At 40.9% G+C, this 19,263-nt stretch overlaps 3 protein-coding genes across 3 annotated transcripts; 2 read left to right on the forward strand and 1 right to left on the reverse strand.

Moving 5' to 3' along the window:
- The first annotated feature begins 59 nt into the window (after positions 1 to 59).
- LOC136445217 (receptor-type tyrosine-protein phosphatase alpha-like) lies at positions 60 to 10,462 on the forward strand. Its single transcript, XM_066443084.1, has 18 exons — positions 60 to 103; positions 178 to 344; positions 786 to 895; positions 1,231 to 1,321; positions 1,775 to 1,851; positions 2,065 to 2,101; positions 2,371 to 2,468; positions 2,916 to 3,053; positions 3,602 to 3,753; positions 4,233 to 4,368; positions 4,973 to 5,122; positions 5,621 to 5,714; positions 6,224 to 6,300; positions 6,660 to 6,794; positions 7,287 to 7,412; positions 7,792 to 7,943; positions 8,199 to 8,334; positions 8,841 to 10,462. The coding sequence occupies exons 1-18, from the start codon at positions 60 to 62 to the stop codon at positions 8,913 to 8,915; spliced, it is 1,995 nt and encodes a 664-aa protein (XP_066299181.1). The 3' UTR covers positions 8,916 to 10,462.
- Positions 10,463 to 11,065: 603 nt separating this feature from the next.
- Positions 11,066 to 16,106, reverse strand: LOC136445453 (uncharacterized). The gene is made up of 6 exons (XM_066443496.1): positions 15,859 to 16,106; positions 15,043 to 15,168; positions 14,297 to 14,448; positions 12,192 to 12,420; positions 11,739 to 11,864; positions 11,066 to 11,250 (listed from the first exon to the last, which is right to left on the reverse strand). Exons 1-6 carry the CDS (start codon positions 15,887 to 15,889, stop codon positions 11,081 to 11,083), a joined length of 834 nt encoding a protein of 277 aa, XP_066299593.1. The 5' UTR covers positions 15,890 to 16,106; the 3' UTR covers positions 11,066 to 11,080.
- A 194-nt stretch (positions 16,107 to 16,300) lies between these two features.
- LOC136444730 (small integral membrane protein 15-like) lies at positions 16,301 to 18,287 on the forward strand. Its single transcript, XM_066442431.1, has 2 exons — positions 16,301 to 16,436; positions 17,629 to 18,287. Exon 2 carries the CDS (start codon positions 17,645 to 17,647, stop codon positions 17,870 to 17,872), a length of 228 nt encoding a protein of 75 aa, XP_066298528.1. The 5' UTR covers positions 16,301 to 16,436; positions 17,629 to 17,644; the 3' UTR covers positions 17,873 to 18,287.
- The last annotated feature ends 976 nt before the right edge of the window (positions 18,288 to 19,263 follow it).

Here is a 19,263-nt window from a genome sequence, read left to right on the forward strand (position 1 = left end):
GGTACATTCTTTAGAAGTGGATAATTTGTTTGGGCTAAGAGATCATTTCTCCCAAAATAATGACTCACCAAAATCACGACAGTGATTCTGACAAAAAAATCCAGTGAGTTAATTTTCTGAGTTGGTGAACATTTTTTCTTCGGAAGGTGATTTGTCTCCTTTTACCAAACTATGTAGGAGACACCAGGCAGCAAAGGAGAATGACCTGGTACCTCCACCTCTCCCCCCGAGATGGCATGCTGGTGAGGATGACGAGCTTGGAGTCATTGGACCCGCTAATCTGGACGACGAAGTAACCGTAGCTAAGCCAAAGCCGCTACTAAGTATCAAACGAAGACGATTCAGTGAGTAGAGCACAAAATGAAACGTAATATGTACAAATGACTTGGAAAAGTTTTCAATTAAGATGATCTTCAAACCACTTGAATGCTACGATTCGCAACGGATTCAAGAACATTACTGGGTTAGAAATTAACAACTTCCGATCCGGATTCGAGTAAGGGTGTCAAACGAAAAAAGGAGAAAAAAATTAGTGAGTAGAGTGCCCTACAAACCTTTACAAAGTGAATTTATGCCCATGCTATGTGCAAATGTCTTGAAAACATTTTGAATCTAAATAATCTTCAAACCACTGTGCATATCGATGCTGCGATTCGCAACGGACTGGAGAATTATACGGGAATAAAGAATAACCAAATACTGCGTTTTGAAATGTATGTATTGAAATGTTTATCAGTCTGAGAATAATTCCAAATGGTTTAATGAGTTAGGATACATTTTTCCAGGTTCCAAGAAAGATCTAGACTTCCGCCAACCGATCCCCATTGACAAACTGGAGAGGGAGTTCAACCGGCGGCACGCAAACGACGACCAACTCTTCACACAGGAATACAAAGTCAGCATTCCTTCAATTTGATGATTCTGTTTATTTACTCAGTTATTGAAACGGCAATTTACAATATCTAATTGATAAATAAAGAGATGATATGATACACTCTGTATATGTTTTGTAAATACTTTACTTTTAGCTGCAGTGTTGTGCAAAGTTAACCAGTCAGAGGACGATGAAAGACGGTCACCGAACGCGAAACTCCCGTTGAATGAAACACTCGGTTGTGTACAAAGAGTCGTTTTATTGATCAGTGACTTATAAATTTGATAAAACTATTCACGATTCGAAGATCCAATTGATGTTTATCATTTGACAAGTTTTACATTGTTTCACGATAGGCACTGCCGGCACCCTTTGGAAGAGAGTACGCGGAGGCATACTACAGTCAGGAAAACGCCTCGAGAAACAGGTTCAGAAACATCATCGCATGTGAGTTGACGTGTTCTGTTTTACAAATATCTGTTCAACTATAACAGTGTACGGGTAGCCCTGTGGCTCAACTGGTAACAGCCTCAAAACTGGTAACAGGCTCCCGTACCAACTAGTTGACCCCAGTTTAAGTTCTCAGGGTCAGGACATTTCGGTTGGGGCTGCACCGTCTTTCGGAAGGGTCGAAAATGGGGGGGGGGGGGGGGTACCGTATTCGAGGGGGTGCCTCGAGCACGTTTAAGGGGAAGGGCTAGCAACTCCTCCTTATAAAATATATCCTACTTCTGAAACAGAAAGGAAACTTGCTGCCCTATTTGCCATTAGGCACTACAAGGGTCTGAACGAACGAAGGAACGAACGGATAGCAATGTACTCGTCGTTTACATGAAAACCAATGCCTCCTATTTGCCTTTGCTAAAGATCTAAATGCATAACTCCTCATATCTATGACAGATGACAATGGCCTAGTGACGCTGACTCCGATCGAGGGTGTGGCCGGATCTGGCTACATTCATGCTTCATACATTGACGTAAGTATATCCATCATTTTTTTGTGTGTTATTGTTTTCTCTTGGTAATTGACAGATGGATCTATTTTCAATTGTAAAGTGGTGCAGGTGATATGTTATGAAAGATAATCTGCAGATAAAAACTGAAAACTAACACAATATAACTTGTGTGCTTGCAATGCTCCTTGCCTGCCTATTATGATAAGTTTGTTGTTGTTGTCTTTTGATGTTTAGGGCTACCGAGAAGAGAGAAAATACATAGCGGCACAAGGTATGTAAAGCTACGATCGTTTATGATATATCCTGACTGTTTATAGTCACTGTGATGCCAAATTGTAAGTGTATTATGAAATCGATATGTCATCTGAAGTGTCAAGATACAACAACAAAAACTGCATCATGCTAACTTGAGTGATATCTATGACATATCATGTTTTCCTTTGATGAACACATGATACCACTATTACAACTTATCTTAATTAATCTAAATTTAAATCTAAAAGTAACTTAACCAGGGCCATAATGAATGCCATTCCTTAGGTCCCATGGATAACACGGTAGATGACTTCTGGAGGATGATCTGGGAAACTGGTTCAACTGCTATCGTCATGGTAACGAACCTGGAGGAGAAGGGGAAGGTAAGGATAATACCCATCATTGATTAAAATATTTTTTGAAGCATATAAATATTATGACATATAAAGAGTGAAGAAGAAAAATATTTCTACTAATGTCACAACCCACCTATCATTAGAGACGTCGGACTATTCGTTAGCCAGTTCCTCCAAAGAAGAATTCAAACGGTCATTCACGAGACATAAGATAGATCTATAGTAGGAGTAGACACATCTTTTACCTTTTAACGTTCGCATGTACCTTTACAATTATACTTCGATTCGGCCTGAGTTTAACGTATACGAATTTTATCATTGTACTGTGAATCAAGTCCCGTTAAAAGATAAACATTCATCATTATGCAAATCAATTGGGGTGCAATACCAGCAATAACAATTTCATTTGTTAATCTACATACGTTCGAGAGAAGACACCAGTTTCGAAACCTGACAGATTATGTCTGTTTACAGAAAAAGTGCAGCCAGTATTGGCCCGACAGTGGGGAGAAGCTCTACGCTTCTGACAGTGAAGATGGCGGCATAACGGTGACGTTAGCCGAGACAGTGCCGATGGTGGACTATGTCACGCGGGTGCTTCTGATACGGAAGGTTTGAATCTGGCCAGATACATACGCACACTTATAGAAACATATATCTTTACGTATCTGGTTAGAAAATCACTGGATAGCAAATTTCTTTATTCACAACCAAGATCTACATACAGTCAACAGCCGACGTTTCGGTACACGTTTGTCACCTTCCTCAGGGCAAAACTGACTAGTACTATTCCACATTGCAGCTAGGTGTCGCTGCTAACAATGCGTTCCCAAACATAAAGTATTATCATATATGCGAAATCAAATATTATCCGACAGGCGACAGCAATAAATATATACATGTATATAATCAATTATATTACTTAGTAAGGTCATTTGACATATCAAATGTCGAAGACAATACCTTAAAAGTTTAAAAGGAATTATCAAAACAGTTTTATGTTATCCAAAGTAAGAGTTTTACCAAGACGGCATAGATGTAGGCCGTGCTTATGCAAGAACAGAATGGGACATGTAATTCGGTAAGACGTAAAGGATATTTACAAAACAATGTACAAACGACAAATGAAGCTTACTTGAAACACGTATTGTTCCTTACAGGCTGAAATGAAGTCCCGTAAGGTCACCCACTTTCACTTTACCGGCTGGCCTGACTTCGGCCTGCCCCGGAGCCCCATGGGATTGCTGAAGTTCCGGAAAACTGTGACGTCAGCATTGACGCCAAACTGTAGGCCAATCGTCGTTCACTGCAGGTCTGTAAAACCGGTAATAAGAGTACCATGAGCACACAATACACACACACACACACATACACACCGCACACAACTCGCACACACATGCACACCGTATATACCACGTACACACAGACACACATGCACACCGCACATCAACGTACACACACACACATACACACACAAATGGAGGTAGCAAGTCAAGCCAGTTTTAGTATCAGTTTCGTACGATAGACGATGTACGTAGTGAATGAAGTGATTGGAGTATAATGATCGATAAGAAGTAATTTTACCGTAGACAAAGGTACAATGTTTTTATGCCCTTTCCGTTTTCTATGAAAAATGCTAATAGAAAATGAAAATGCCAGCAGAAAATGAAAATACCAGCAGGGAATGAAAATGGAATAAAAAAGAACATTGTACCTCTGGGACACCGTACAATTCTGATCTCCTACTGATTTTGTACTTCATCAATTATGTGTTCGTTTTACACTACACAGCGCCGGAGTAGGTCGAACCGGCACCTTCATCACTGTGGACGCCATGTTGGACATGATCAAGGAAGAACAGAAGGTTGACGTGTTCGGGTTCGTGTCAGAAATGCGTCAGAATAGAAGCAACATGGTACAAACAGCGGTAAGAGGACAACTTTCTTTTACATTTCTACTGGTAATAAAGAAAAGAAGTGCTGACTATTTTTCCGTCTGTTAGGTATGGCTGCTAGGTTGGTTGAACAGAATTATAGTTATAGTATCTATCTTTTACCTGCAAATTTAAGCTCTATTGAGAAGCTCATGATCATTCACTTTGAAAGATGTTCTGCAACTTCATGGCCAACTGAAAGACCGGCGGCCGAGGTAACGCTCAACGCCTAAGACAATGCAGTCGACTCCATAGCTATAACACTTAAGCCCCGGTTACACATATGATATAGCCGAACACCAGCTTTTGGCCACCAGCCAACCAACAAATTAAAGGGACCGGTTAAATATTAAAGGTCAAATTTGGCACCCAACCACACCCTCTCCACTACTGACATACTCCCAACCACCAGTCGACCCAGTCCACCGCAGAATGTTTGGAACATTTCAAAACATTCGGCTTGTTCGGCTTAACACCAGCGGACCAAAGCCAATCTTGTTTGAGGGTAGGTTGGGAAGCCATGTTCGGATATGTGTAACCAGGGCTTAATGCAATGTGCTATGTATAAGACCAGTGTGTAATTTTCCTATCACTTCAGGCTCAGTACGTGTTCATCTTCAAAGCCCTGTTGGAACAACACATGTACGGAGACACCGAGGCTGAAGTGACCAACATCCACCGCTACATGCACAACCTGAGGACGATCGATCTGGAGACGGGCAAGACTGGGATTGAGACAGAATTTCAGGTACACAACTTGACGTTCTAGCTTTTAACGTATAGTCTGTGACGATAAAAAGTCTATATTGTATAGCCAAATGCTTCGTTTTTTTCTTCAAAGTAATTCCATATATCATAGTGCTATGTCGTACAACACCCTTTACTGTGACGTAAATGACGCATACACCACGCCGTGTGCTTTCTATCTCTAAAATGTGGATTGTCGGTGAAGGTTAGACATTTTGGCAGCAAGGAGCGCAAGATAACAATTATTATTTGTTAGTGACAGACGAAAGGTAGTGGATGCTATCTGAAAAGTCTGACCGTTTACAAATCTATCCAGTTCCATGACTAACTGAGTGCTATCTTGCGATAAACATGGTTTGTTTGCTTTAAGATGTATATTTATTTGTGAATTGTGAACTGTAGCATCTTAATAAGAGATAAATTTCCCATTGCTTATCCAGTTTCTTCTTGATATCTCTGTGGTTAAGTTGATCGTCGTCTCAACATATTTATCTTTCAGAAACTGATTCGTATCCCGATTGATAAGGCGAATATGCGGAATGGAAATCTTCCCGAAAACGTGTCCAAAAACAGGCTGCTCCAAGTCCTACCTTGTGAGTATTTGACCATTTGTGTAACAATATTGCGTGTGTAAAATCGATGTCGGTGCAAACTAATGCGTCAGAACAAAACTTTCTCATGCATAGTGACGACCATCCGAAAATCAGCGTTTGATCACAGTAAAACCCCGCGCACGTAAAAGAACCCGCCACACCTTTCGAAAAAGAGAAGGGGCATGCCCCGGTGTGTGTGGTTCAAAACCTACAGTCCTATAACCGCACATGAGTTTGCCCTTAGTAATAGCCTCCGGCTAGTTGGGCAACCCTGCCATGTACATGTGTTGAACAAATAAATAGATAAATAAATTAATTTAAAAAAAACATCGGCTTACGAACTACAGTTATGGTCATCATGACAATGTTGAAGATAAGGAAAATCGATATAAAAGCCATAAATTCTCAAATGTACTCTCATTGACACAATAGGTTCAAAATCGTATCGATCAATACGTTGCCAATGAAACGTCTGTTCAACATCTAACCCTTGGTTGACTACTTTCCAGACGACACTTCCCGGGTGATCCTACAGCACAAACCGGGCGTGAAGAGTGCGGACTACATCAACGCTTCCTTTATCGACGTGAGTTGCTTTTAACATGAACGCCATTTTTTGATCGGCCGCTGGAAAGGGACGTAGAGTTTTCGAAATTACATATATAAGTGATGACATTTAAAACAGACTTCCTGTATTTCACACTGAGTTATGCATTTTAGTTGTCGGAAAGAAAGGGCATAAGTAGGGGCTTTCAAGCAGCTTTATTTGGAACTGCAGGGGCTTTTAAGCTGAAGACTTTGAAAAAGGATACGTCAAGAAGGGCTGAATGAAATCTAATTATCTTTTAGCAATTGATAACTTTCATGGAGACCAATGTAATGGTATGTTAATTATGCAAACTAAGACCTGCGGTTAATACAGGATTCTATCCTTCGGGTTTGCAGGGTTACTGTCAGAAGGACGCGTACATCGCCACGCAGGGCCCGCTGGACCGGACTGTGGAGGACTTCTGGAGGATGGCGTGGGAGTGGAACTCTTGTTCTATCGTCATGATCACGGGGCTATGGGAGAAGAGTCAGGTACACACACTTATATCAAATTACACGACCTACATACAGTAGCTGTGTGAGGATGCAGGATGCACACCAGAACAACTGTCAAGAGCAATGGAGGACAGAGAGGACTGGAGGAGGAGGGTGTTGTCCATCCGTGACACTCTCACGACAAGATGATGAAACAGATAAAATAACTGAATGAATGAACAACTGGTTTTAATGATACTATGCTATATACGTTTGTATACAAGAGGCCCATAGCCCTAGAAGAATTTAACGTTTCTTTCCCACAGCTTTCGGTGTATATGTTGGCTTGGTGCTATTTCCATTTAGATAGCTTTTGAGCCACACGGGCAACTGCAATAGGGGTAGGAGGCTTATCCACTGTTGGTAATGTGCTTTTTACCAGAAAAAGCAGTATTAGCGTGATGTAAAGTTGTAAGATAAAGATGAAGAAGCTACGGATGACAAACTAGTTCCATAACGGTTAACATCCATAGTTTCTATAACACACAGTACAAGTGCGCCATGTACTGGCCGGACGAGGGACTTCAGTCCTACGGAGACCTGGCTGTCACCCTTCAGGAGACCACAAGTTTTCCTGAGTACACATTACGCACATTTGGAGTTAGGAGTCATAAGGTAAGTGTCTTTAACTTGTAGAACATTAAAGTCCATGTTTTCATTGTCCACAAATCATTTTGTAAACAACGTAAATAACTAAAGTATCTTTTTGCTTTTAATACAATATGTACTTTACAGGAGTTTCCACCTTTCTTCCACTTTGTCTTCATTTATTTCTAATATTACATCAGGAGAAGATACAAAACGTTTTGGGTGTCATTTGTATATTCCTCTGATTTCAAAGAATCCTTCCCGGCAAAATTTAGCCGGCAGTTCACAAAAATAATTATGTGTTAGCCTCTCGCTTTGCTTTATTTAGACTGTATTGTATAATTACAATTAAGTGTTTAATTTTGATAAACAAAGGTGAGAAGTATAGTTGCTTTACCTTTCCCAGGATGGTACAACCCGAACAGTACAACAGTTCCACTTCCACGGCTGGCCGGAAGTCGGTATTCCTGACAGCGCCAGTGGAATGATCGATCTGATTGGTCAAGTTCAAAAACAGCAGCAACACTCTGGCAACGGACCAATCACCGTGCACTGCAGGTATGTAAATGAAGTAAAACCATTGGACCTTTTATGTCAGAGCAAAAGGGTTTAAAAAAATCAAAATGTTCATCTCTGTAGTCAGAGAATGACGGATATATGTAGCTAGTTAGTTATTAGTTGTACAATTGTGCAGTTTTGTATCAACACAGTAGATGTAATGTACTATTTCCACCAATAATTATATCAAACACATTTTCGCAACATTGAGTTGGAATTCGTAATGCAGGGCACTGCTTTTTGTGTGTGTTACAGTTCTGGAGCCGGCCGCACGGGGGCGTTCTGTGCCATCAGCACGGTGCTAGAGCGGGTGAAGGCAGAGGGTATCTGTGACGTCTTCCAAGTCGTCAAGACGCTCCGTCTGCAGCGGCCTCACATGGTGCAGACACTGGTAGGTCACATTATCTCAAAGAATAGAAGTCTGACTGACAACACTAGCTAAGTTACAGTTTCACGTAGCACACCTGAAAATTAAGTACTACACATTTGAATTAGGCTTGCTCCTGAACCTTCGCCAAAAACACTGGTGAGCGAAGGTCTTCAACGAAGAAGCTGCAGTACTAGTACCATACAACTCTGCTGCTTTCTCAATGACTAGGTTTCCTACCGCCAAACTCCCTTCGGCCTTGCTACCAAAACTCCCGGCCTGCCTGAATGATCTGTTGCATATTAGTAACGCTGTTCCAAGATGTCACATGAGGTAATTAGGTTAGGAGATCAGTCACAAAATAAGCACATGTTGGTGCAAGTTTACTTCGGTACAGTACCGGTACTTCATGATTCGGTATTTTGGACCTGTACCTGATCAATTTTACGGTACAGTACCGGTACACAGTACCGGTACGCAGCACTAGGTCACACCAACTATTTATTCTTTCACTTCTGTTTCTTTCACAGGACCAGTACCAGTTCTGTTACCAGGCTGTTGTGGAGTACCTGGACAGTTTCGACCACTACGCCAACTTCCGCTGAGCGCTTCCGGGCTGACGTCACGGTGGCCTTGAGAGGAACCCTTAAGATGATAGAACAATCCTTGAAAATCTTTCTTTCCTTGACGGTTTTGGTCCAATTTGGCAAATATTTATGTCGAAAGGAACAGGTAGGGTCTAAACTTCCACAATTTGGTGCCGGTGAAAATCACAATTTTTTGGGCGTGATTATAGTAGATCTGAGTTGTGTGGTCTAGTATTCACAGCGGATGAATACAGCTGAATTATCAGAGGTAGGCTTTGTTTAAAACTGTCAGCTATTTTAGGAGTTTGTGTTGTAAACCCCCATTTTTCGTTCCATTAATATTAACTAGACCATTGTCACTTTTGTGGTGAAGCAGAATTTTTCAGATCGCCATTTAGGTTGGTACTTTTATGAAACCAAATGTTTTAGTATATCTTAACAGTCTCGTCATCCTCTCAGCATGCCCGATATGCTCGCTTCATTACCTCCCATATCGGCCCTGCAATTTCCTGCCTGTGAACTCGCTTCTGGCGACGTCACCACCAAAACAGCTTCAGCCAATCAGAGGGTTTGCTAAAGCTCATCTCGAGCAAAAGCGCAAAGGACGCTGGGAAGCTATCAACCAATCAGGTTACGTCTTATATCGCTAATTTGGGTTCAGAGCAAAAATAACGGTCGTTTGTACCAAATAAGGCTAGCTCATTAATTATTAATGAGCAACTATCAATAACGTCGCCAGAAGAGAGTTCACAGGCTGGAAATTGCAGGGCCGATATGGGAGGTAATGAAGCGAGCATATCGGGCATGCTGGGAGGATGCAGTCTCGTATGACCAGCAGTAATTGTGGTATCTGCCCTTCAGTAACTGATGAGTATGAACTGCTAACTCAAGTAGATATAACTAAAGTCAACTAAAACTTAGTCAAGAGGGGAAAGGTTTGAAAGGACTTTAATGACAAATTGTATTCTATGCAACTGTTTTCCATAATGGATTGGAGACACCTATGCATTTCTTATACATATTATCGTGTATGATCTCTAACTGTATGATCTCTAGATATCATTATATTTTTATGAGTAGCAGATCATTTTAAAGCACCAGTAGACATCATGTACTCTTAAACGTACATGGGTTGAATTTGTAAGTACTGACGTACATCATGTAGATCAACTTCTTAATTGAGACGAAAAATAATTATTTTATACGCTTAGCTTTGAATACTGTACATCCCTGCGGGTTTCCAGGGTTAAGTACGTTTGATAGGTAAAATGTAAAAACCTTTCTTTTAAATTCCATTAATTATATTATACTAATCACGACAATAATAGAACAGATAACTTGATTTCATATTGATCAAGAACGTGTCCTTCAACTGGCTGAGAAGTTTCGCTTATTCTATGTTATTACAACAAATACAATCCTTACCTATGGCAATACTGAGTAATTTTCACTGACTTTAATATCAAGTGACTATAGATGCACAGCACTTACTACAGACATGTTTTATGTAAAATGTTTCAAGAATTTATAAGAGAAATATCAAACCAATAAAGATTATAGATAATTTGTTTTCCGTTGTCAGAAGCGTCTCAAAGCTCGTGTTTAAGCGTCGTCGCTGCCTGACTCTGACGAACTCCGTGACCCCTCGGTAATCAGTTCGTCCCTCAGTTCAGTCAGGATGGCCCCGAGGAGGTTCTGTCCCCGCCATGTTTTCCGGTTATGTGCCTTCGCGTTCTTCTCAGACAGCCCGATTCCCCACTTCCTGTCCCTGGGGCTGGCCTCCACTAAGGTGGTGCCTTTTGTGGCCAACAGCGCCTCCCGTAGATGCGGGTTCTGTGAAAACTGCATCGAAATGTGTGTCATTATAACAAATGAAAGAGTGAAGTCCTTTATTGCAAACTTTGTACAAGGCATAAAAAAACATGTTGAAGCAAATAAATGTAGAACATGTTTTAGTCACTGTAGAAACATGAATTTACCTTTACTTAACTGAATGAGATAGGGAAATATGGTTTGTACAAGCCTATACGGTGCATTTCTCTCTTGCTTCATAATCTACATTCTATCACAAAATTGTATCCGTCTACAGTATGGTATCCAAAAGACCCATCATCTGAATCATTCTATGTGGAGACCATCAGTATGGATTTGCATAGTTCAACTCAAGCAACTACAGAAATAAGTTAGTCCAAGAAATGTACCTTTGCCCTGTTCCCTTCCTTCACAACCCTCTGACAGTGGGCGTTCCAGACCTCATCGTTGTAGTTGCGCACCTGGCGACCCAGAGCTTTGATTTGGGGCGGAACGTCACATTCTAGAATCTGTTGTCCGATCTCATGGTCATCAAACACCTCTGACAAAACACAAAAAACGAACGCAGATATGTGAGAGACTTATATTTTCAATTTTTCCCTCTTTTCATCGGAAACAAAAAAAACACACGAAGATCTCATACTTTGGCCTTGAAGTCCTAAGAGTTACTACCTAGTTTCTGTGAATTTCGTAATGCCATTCGCTGGTCATTCCTGGAGGAGTAAGGAAGAGATCATCAGCGACGTTCTTTTGTGGGCACCAAAACATGGACATGCAAGTGTAGGCAGGCCTCGCACAACCTACATACAGCAGCTCTGTGAGAATGCAGGCTGCAATTTAGAAGAACTACCAAGAGCAATGGAGGACAGGGAGGACTGGAGGAGGAGGGTGATGTTCATCCGTGACACTCTCACGACAAGATGATGATGATAGCCCTATACGGATAACTGGATGTACAATGTATACGTTAAGTTATACATAACAGTCTAACTACGTACATGTATATAGTATGTATGCTATTTCACGTACCTGCCTTCTGGTACATCATGTACTGTTCTGCACAATTGAACGTGACGTCATCGACCTTGAACTGAGCTGGATGGAACTGGCTGAAGGGCGAATCCTTACGGAAGAAAAAGGTGAACTTTTCCTCCTCTAAAAAAGTAAGATTGGATTAAATTGATTTTGATGTACACGGGAATACAAATCTAGATTGACAACAATCAGCTAAACTGCGGTCCAACACGAAGAAATGTCTAACTATATTTTTGGCTCCAGCCTTCATCAGGTTAGGATGACCAATACACTAATCCCAACTGCCAATCACAATCATTAGTTCAACCAATGATAGCATTGTAATCACCGGCTCGACCTATGAGAGCACGGCTGCATTTGCGTCAAGGTATATCTATTTTTTATGTTGTATTCTTATGTTTTGACAGGGGACGGCGCTAAGGGATCGATCTATTGGTCCAAACTTACCGCTGGTTGATTCCTCTGAGCTCCCTGCCCGCTCAGCAAGCAGTTCGTCTCTGAGCTCAGTCAGGATGGCACCGAGGAGGTTCTGTCCCCGCCATGTTTTCCGATTGAAAGCCTTTGGGTTCCTCTCGTGCAAACCGATGCCCCATTTCGTATCATTGGGGCTGGCTTCCACCAGTGTGGTGCCTTTTGTCGCTAGCAGCTTCTTTAGTAGATGCGGGTTCTGAGTGAACTGCAGAGAAATCCGTGACACATTTGGTCTTCACTTTGATTTCAGTTTCACATCCGTTGACATTTGCATTTGTTGTGAATTTAAAGCATAAACGTCGAAAGAAACAATGGAACCATGCTTACAGACAACAGCTGTGGAGACTGTTTCAATCCTTCAAGATGGGGGTTTTGTAATATTACATTATCTATAACCATTGCAGTACCATAGAAAGTCGCTAGGGGGCCAGAATTCAATGGTTTCAAGGTCTTACAACGACCTACCCAACTACTAAATATGAAGACAATCCATTGAGGCATTCGAGTTATCGTCCCGTGGACTTTCACATTCCTGTGCAATTCCTATATTCTTGCAAACTGCACACAATATATATATCATTAGGCTCGCCCCTGAAGCGTCACCAAAAACTTCTACGGTGTAAAAATTGAATGTGCATCATCTCGTGCATACTAGCGGACGACATGCCAAACTACATACAAATGCAGCAAAGGGATTGCGAGCTGTAGCTGCGAACGTACGGACATGACTAACTACAATACTCATGTCTGAGGTCACTGACCTCCTTCACGGAGTAGTAAGCTCGTTCGCACATTCGAACACGCATATGCAGTGTCAACGGTAAAGGCTCTCGAGACGTATACAGAACCTACTCTCCAAGCAGAGGACGGGTTCCGGCAGGTTTTTTACGTGTTTTTAGGCGTTTTTGTCGGGCTTTCTACTTTTTCATTTTTTTTTCTCTATAAACCCTTTAGAGACAAAAGAAAGTAGAGAGCCTGACAAAAACGCCTAAAAACACGTAAAAAAACATGCCGGAACAACCCGTCCTCTGCTTGGAGAGTATACAATTACAGAACCCGTCTGGAAATTGCTGTGCAAACCGAGACAATGTCAAGATAAGAACTGTTTACAAGTCAGGGGCCTTCACCTTTGACATTGCACATGCGTACTCGAATGTGCGAAAGCGCTTTTTTATTGTTTATTGTTTATTCGCATATATGTACAATTATGAAAAGATAAACAGGGCAAAAAGAAAACATGCAGCGGGGGCCAAAAGCCTAGCTGGCTTTTCATGTGCCTACGCTAAGCTAGACAGTGGGAATTTTTACAAAATTATACATAATCAACACTAAGCAAAATCAACGAAAGAACAAATTGAAAATTGTGCCATAAATCCTAATGAAACAAATGGAAAAGAAGAAGAACTACAAAATAAAATGAGTTGTAAACATAATTTATTTATTTATTTATTTATTTTGATTTACCACATTTTTGTGGAAGGATTGACATAACAGGTGAACTATCACCTTTTCAAGATGTCATCCCAGACCGGACCATCGCACACCGGGGCCATCCTCGTTCACCAGGACCCTTCCGCTCCACGTTACATCGCTCGCAGAAAGGGCTGCGAGCGATGTAACGTGGAGCGGAAGGGTCCTGGTGAACGAGGATGACCGGGGCATGCCCCTACTCTTTTTCGAAAGGTGTGGTGGGTTCTTTAACGTGCGCGGGGTGTTGCTCTCCCCAAACACGGGACCTCCATTTAACGTCCTATCCGAGGGACGTCCCTAACCCTAGATGAGCTAGGTACTCATTTACACCTGAGTGAAGTGAGGAAAGTCGTGTTAAGTGCCTTTCCCAAGGGCACAACGTCGGGGCGCAAGTTCGGACATGTCTCTGGGCACACCTGGGATTAGATCCCGGGACCCATTGTTTGACAGCCGCGTGTTCTTCAGTTGCGCCACACGACGCCACACGTAATGAGTAAGATTACGCTATATAGTAAGTGTAATTACACTGTACATTATCAAATTACCATTTACAATTTATAAAGAAATAGATCAAAATTATACAAAATAATAATCATTTTTAACTAACGTACCTTTGCTCTGTTTCCTTCCTTCACGACTCTCTGACAGTGGGCGTCCCAAACTTCGTCATCGTAGTTGCGCACCTGGCGACCCAGAGCCTTGATTTCGGGAGGGACGTCGGTCTCCAAAATCTGCTGCGCGATTTCATGGTCTTCAAACACCACTGTCAAGCACAAACAAATACTAAGTACTTATCTTAGATTGCATTAACTTAAATTACACACATAAGCTTCAATTATACACATAGCTTTAAATAAACAACAGGCCTTTCCCTTGGCCAATCATCAAATTCCTACATAAGAATAGAGCGAAATAAAAGTGATCCTTTCATGTCTTTTATGTTTCAAAGGCTCCCGTTCAAACGCCCTGTAGGTCCAAAGAAAGCTGCTAGAGGGCCCAAACTTATGTCATCTTTGTCCAGAGCACAAGAGCTGTCTGACTCTGTCATCTAGAAATCGCGACTTAGCTTGTCCGAAACACGTTATTTCAAAACCAGATGTTCTGCTGCAGTATGTAGGAAAGACACCTGGGGTCCAAAATCTAGTCATTCTTTTAAAGGAGAAGACCTAACCACATACCAATTTTTTTTGACAATCCATCCATAGCCTCTTGAGTTGATACCTAACCACATGCCGAAATTTCCTGACAAGCCGTCTAGCTAGATAGCTCTTATTGAGTTATGTTGCACATAAATTACACGAAATGATAATAACGTTCTTTTTGACGGTAAAAAGCGGGTCTACAGTTTATCACGTACCTGCCTTCTGGTGCATCATGTATTGTTCAGCACAACAATACGTGACGTCATCGACCTTGAACCATGACGGGTGAAACTGACTGAAAGGTGACTCCGTCCGCCAGAAGAATGTGAATCTCTCCTTCCCTAGTATCAATATTGATAATAATAATATTATTGTAATATTTTTTTTTAAATCAAAAAAATTATTACTTCTGTAATATCAAAAAATATCACTTCTGCATACGTATGTAAAGCATTTAAAAACTTTGAACTGAAGGTGATTCCTTCCGCCAGAAGAAGGTGAATCTCTCCTTCCCTAGTTTCAATATTGATAATGATAATATTATGATATTCTAAAAAATCATAAGATTTTTACTTCTGTAGTATCAAAAAGTATCACTTCTGTATGTAAAGCATTTAAAAACTTTGAACTGAGATGAATTAACATAATGTGTCGACTGTCGACGATACCGATTCCTTAAGGATTTTGAGATTGACCCAAAGACAAACATTCTACGTAAACTATATGTTTTTTTTGCACAGATACAAAACAGAAAAGACTGCTTCAATATGTACGCTTCTAGACATCAGTTCCGTTTGGTACATAGTTCAAAATGCGTACTGAATTCTTGCTACTAGTAGTTTCGGCTTCTTAAGTTTCGATGTTGTTCCTTTCTAAACATTTTCGTCAAGAATGTATCGAATCAAACCAAGAGAGATATATTCACATACAGAAACAGTCTCAAGTCTCTATTCTACAATCTATCATACGTTAATGTGTACCATACCAGATAACTGAGTTAGCTATACAATTCATAGTGCACGTATACGTACCTTCTTCGCTGTGATGGCTTGTTGTTGCCATGGCACTATGTTCCCCAAGCAGGCCCTCGAGATAAAGTATGCGGACTTCTTGGACAGACGGGATCTCTTGAATATAAGATACTTCACAACTGACTGGCCGGACACTTATAGTGCTGCTATTGCACGTCTATTTTTGTTGCAAAAGATGATGTTGTACCATTGCACAACGTAACGCAACGTACGATTGGGACTTTCCAAGCTGAGCTTTCACTTCCGGGTATAGGAACACACCATTTGAAAAAGGGGTCTTTTGTCAAAACTCTATATTAAATTCGTAAAGATTTTCTCATCACTTTGTCATTGATTATTCATTTTAGTGGAATAATTTGTATAAATAAAAATGGTGATTTGTATTTTTCACGTTTTTATCCTACGATCTAGAAAACTGCAAACTCGCGATTTCTTAAGTGGTTTCTCCCAGAGTCAAGATGGCGACGCCCTTGTAGTGTTTTTACGACGAAAATTTCCTGAACTTTTCTCCCTCCTCTACTCAATACTGAAGCATTTTCATACATTAGAGGACCGAAAGTTGGAACAGCATTCCCTTGGTAAGTAACTGCACGATTATCTGTAGGATTCGTGAATTTTTTACTGTAATATTGAGCGTCTACAGAGCTAAACCGGTCTTCTCTGGATTTGTTTACTTTTCATGAAATGATTTGATAACAGTTTCTATGGCCACCGAGCTGATATACCCCTTGCCAGATTATGACTTTACGTTCAGTTTTACATACTTGTCTATGGAAAGTCTAATGTAGATACCGATAGAAGGGTAGACGACCTGTACATAGCACAACATTTAACTGATGACCCCCCTCCCCCAAAGAAATACCTGTAATTTTTGTTCAACTTCAAAGATTGAACCAAGGATGTTAAAGTCAATGCAACATACACTGAAAATTAAATCTATGTTGATATCAGTACACTTTGTTATCTTAAATGAGCTACCACTACGTATACCCTCCTTAACTTCGCATATTTTGACATGGCTCTAGAGTCTAAATACTAATGTACATTTACAAATGTGATGATATAAAAAATGGATACATGTAGCACTCATGCTTTTTCAAATAGTTAGTGTAATGCATCTTTGCCATGGATCGTGTTTTTAGCCTGTCACATTGTGACTCAAGGTCATCTCTACTATTCTCACTCTTTAAGTTTAACATGGAAGGCATAAATGAAGGTTAGACATCAAGGTAATAAGATACACAAGGTAACAGTTACTCAAGCAACTGGATGAAATTTGAAAACAGTCAGCCAGGTATTTCCGACAGCATCTGCTACCTTTCGTCAGTAACTCTGGCACATCCACTACCTCTCTTCAGTGTCACAGCAAAAAGGTAGTGGATGCTACATGAAACGTCTGACCCTTACCAAAATCTACCCAGTTGCTTGAGTAACTGTTACCTCTAATTGATCTCTAAGCAGATCTACACGGTGCCAAAAATCGTATATGCTAGCCAGATAAGCTCCAGTCAGCCAGATAAACTCCAGTCCGCACTGTTGCTTATCTGGCTGACTGGAGCTTATCTGGCTAGCATATACGATTTTCGGTGCACCGTGTACATTGTAGATCTGCTTGGAGACTAACCTTGAATGTGTATGTCACTAGTAATGTGTAAAGGCTTCCCCTTACATGTGATTGGTTGGGCTGGGTCAGGTAACCAAGATGGCTGCCTTCATGCATGGTGGATAAAACAAAATAGTTCGCAAAGTATGCTGTCTCTTCTTCCACAGACTACAGCACCTGAAGATGGCAGAGATTCCTCCGTGGCTGGAAGACATCCTGAAGTGGGCGGCGACAAACCCCTGGGAGTTCATCTACTACGTCTTGCTGTGCCTCTCTCCGTTCTTCTTCATCAGTGCCCTGTTGTCATGGAAACTGGCGCAGCAGATCGACGCCCGCGACAAGGAGAAGAAGAGGAAGGCGAAAAAGGAAGCCAACATCGCCAGGGCGCGGGGACGGGCGAAACAGGACTGACGCTAGCGACAGTAGTTTGTGTGTGTAGTGATGCATCGGACTGTTGCTTGTGAGTCATCAACACTCTTAACTTCTGCTCGGTTTACATAGCCTGGTTTCCAAACCTATTATAGCTCACGATTTGCAGAAAGGACAGATCTAGAAGAGACTCCGAAGCTATAATAGATTTGAATACCAGGCTATGGTTGACAGTGTCCAGGCTTTTAGCTAGGAGGGCGTCTAGGCGTCCTGGAGACGCCCTACACTAGAACAAACAAAGAAATTTGACGCCCTACTTTTAGACAGGATGCCTAGAGTACGCCCTGTTTCCCTTATAATTACATACTAGTACACATGTAATGATGGTCTATGTGTGTTTCACACACACACTGCCACTATTGACCTTGGAACAGCATGTAAATTGACTTACATGCAAAGCTATAGCTACAAGGTTAATCCAAAGAGCCATTGAGGAACTGAATTTCTGATGTAGTGAGTTGTACTCATTGATGTTACAATTATACAAGGCATAAAACATGATGTTGTTTGTACACCAGTTTAATATAGCCTAAAAGCCAGCAGTGACTTTTAGTGCTTAAAATGCACACCCACTCACCCCACACATTTTTTGTACACCCAGTCTATAAATCCTAGCTAAAAGCCTGGTTTACACCAGCTTCAATAGTTACTAACTAGTGTGTTAACCAGCCTAGTTACCATTCTGTCTGTATTGCATTCTTTGGGAAGACATTCTACACACATTTTCAGTCACTTCTCAGCATTTAAGAATTTGAAGTGAGGCAACATAATCTAATTTTTCATCTCTTCTTATTTTAGCTTTACGCCTTGATGTTAACCATCAAACTGCTAAGGTATCGTTTGAGCACTAGATTTGCATTGTTTATGGGCTAGAAAGCAGGTTAAAGGGTTAATACATGTAGTGTGAACATTTGTGTTTTGATGTACATGATTTTTGTCAAGCCATTTATTGAAAGAATGTTTTCATCTAATCTCCATCAATTAATCCACTGGGTTACATAAATCCGCCACTTTGAAAAACAGTGTGTTTGAGAGATCTCTAGTGCAGCACGCCCCAGGTATGCAGTTTAGATATACAAGAATGCATCATACTGTGAGACGTTGACGTTAGGTTGGAGATCTGTTTGGACATATTTTTTCAGGGTAGCAGAATTATGTACCCTGGTGGAATTATGATAGTAGATGTTAATTGGAAATGCCATATTATCTTCTATTCAGCAATGAATAACATGACAATGGATGTATTAATGATACTAGCATTATTTTGATATGATTAATTCAGAATATAATACTTCAGGGTCCAAACAACCTCAGCTTGACATGTTTTGAAGTCAACGTACTTTCATTTTGTCATTCTTTGTTGTGTGTGGAGT

The sequence above is a fragment of the Branchiostoma lanceolatum genome, chromosome 11, assembly GCF_035083965.1.
Source record: "Branchiostoma lanceolatum isolate klBraLanc5 chromosome 11, klBraLanc5.hap2, whole genome shotgun sequence".
Lineage (NCBI taxonomy): Eukaryota > Metazoa > Chordata > Leptocardii > Amphioxiformes > Branchiostomatidae > Branchiostoma > Branchiostoma lanceolatum.